The 1,108-nt window shown below is 50.2% G+C and overlaps 1 protein-coding gene across 1 annotated transcript; it reads left to right on the top strand.

Annotated features, from left to right (window-relative positions):
- Nucleotides 1-46: 46 nt before the first annotated feature.
- On the top strand, nt 47-1,105 carry Pmar_PMAR004334 (Osmotic growth protein, putative; the record flags this gene model as incomplete). The annotated part of the gene is made up of 1 exon (XM_002780312.1): nt 47-1,105. A coding segment is annotated over one exon (1,059 nt), but the record flags the coding sequence as incomplete, so codon positions are not given.
- Between the last annotated feature and the right edge of the window lie 3 nt (nt 1,106-1,108).

Below are 1,108 nucleotides of genomic sequence, written 5' to 3'. Positions count from 1 at the left end.
GGTAACTCGTCCAAGGCCACTTCTGGTATCAATGGATCTGCACTAGACTCAGAGAGACTGGCATCAAGGATCCAATGAGCTGTTCGAGTTCGATTGCATGAAGGGTGGTTCCAAGAATCCTCAACTCATCAAGACCATGGTCGAAGCGTCTGGTGCCTCCGTCGAATGGTTGATGGATAACTTCGATCTCGATCTTTCTCTACTCTCTCGTTTGGGTGGTCACTCTGTTGAGCGTACCCATCGTGGAAAGGAGCGCTTCCCTGGTATGACTATCACCTATGCTGAAATGCAAATGGCTGAGGCAATCTCCAAAGCTCTGCCCGATAGGTGTCAGATCATGAACAAGGCTCGTGCTACTGAGCTTGTTCAGAATGACAAGGGTGATGTTGTTGGTGTGAAGTATGAGAAGGGCGGCAAGACATATACGTTAGAGGGACCTGTTATCCTCGCTACCGGTGGTTATGGTGCCGATTTCTCTAAGGATGGTCTCTTAGCCAAGTATCGTCCGGACTTGCTCAAGTTGTCCACTACCAATGGCGAGCATTGCACTGGTGATGGAATCAAGATGGGTGTTGCAGTTGGTGCCCAAACTATTGATCTCGAGTGGGTACAGGTTCATCCTACCGGTCTCGTGAACCCCAAGGATCCTGACAGTAAGGTCAAGTTCTTGGCTGCTGAGGCTCTTCGTGGTGTTGGTGGAATCTTGCTCGATGCTGATGGTCATCGCTTCGCCAATGAGCTCGGCCGTCGTGATTATGTGTCCGATAAGATGTTCCACAACAAGGGTCCCTTCCGTTTGGTATTGAACACTGCTGCGTCTGACGAGATTCGCTGGCATGTTGAGCACTACAAGGGCCGTGGTGTCATGAAAGAGTTCAGCAGTGCTTACGATCTCGCTAAGGAGATGGGCATTCCTGCTTCTACCTTGGAGCAGACCTTCAAGGATTACAAGGTGGTTGCTGATAAGCAGGAGGCCAACCCTGATGGTGGTGAGTATGATGCTTATCCGACCGGTAAGACCTTCGATAAGTTCGGCAAGAAGTTTTTCACGAATTACGACCTCAAGATGGACGACCACTACAACGTCGCCATTGTCACTCCTCTGGTC

Source organism: Perkinsus marinus, assembly GCF_000006405.1.
Source record: "Perkinsus marinus ATCC 50983 genomic scaffold scf_1104296944418, whole genome shotgun sequence".
Classification (NCBI taxonomy): domain Eukaryota; phylum Perkinsozoa; order Perkinsida; family Perkinsidae; genus Perkinsus; species Perkinsus marinus.
Note: the sequence above shows the minus strand (reverse complement) of the source record. Positions and strands in the feature narration are given on the sequence as shown.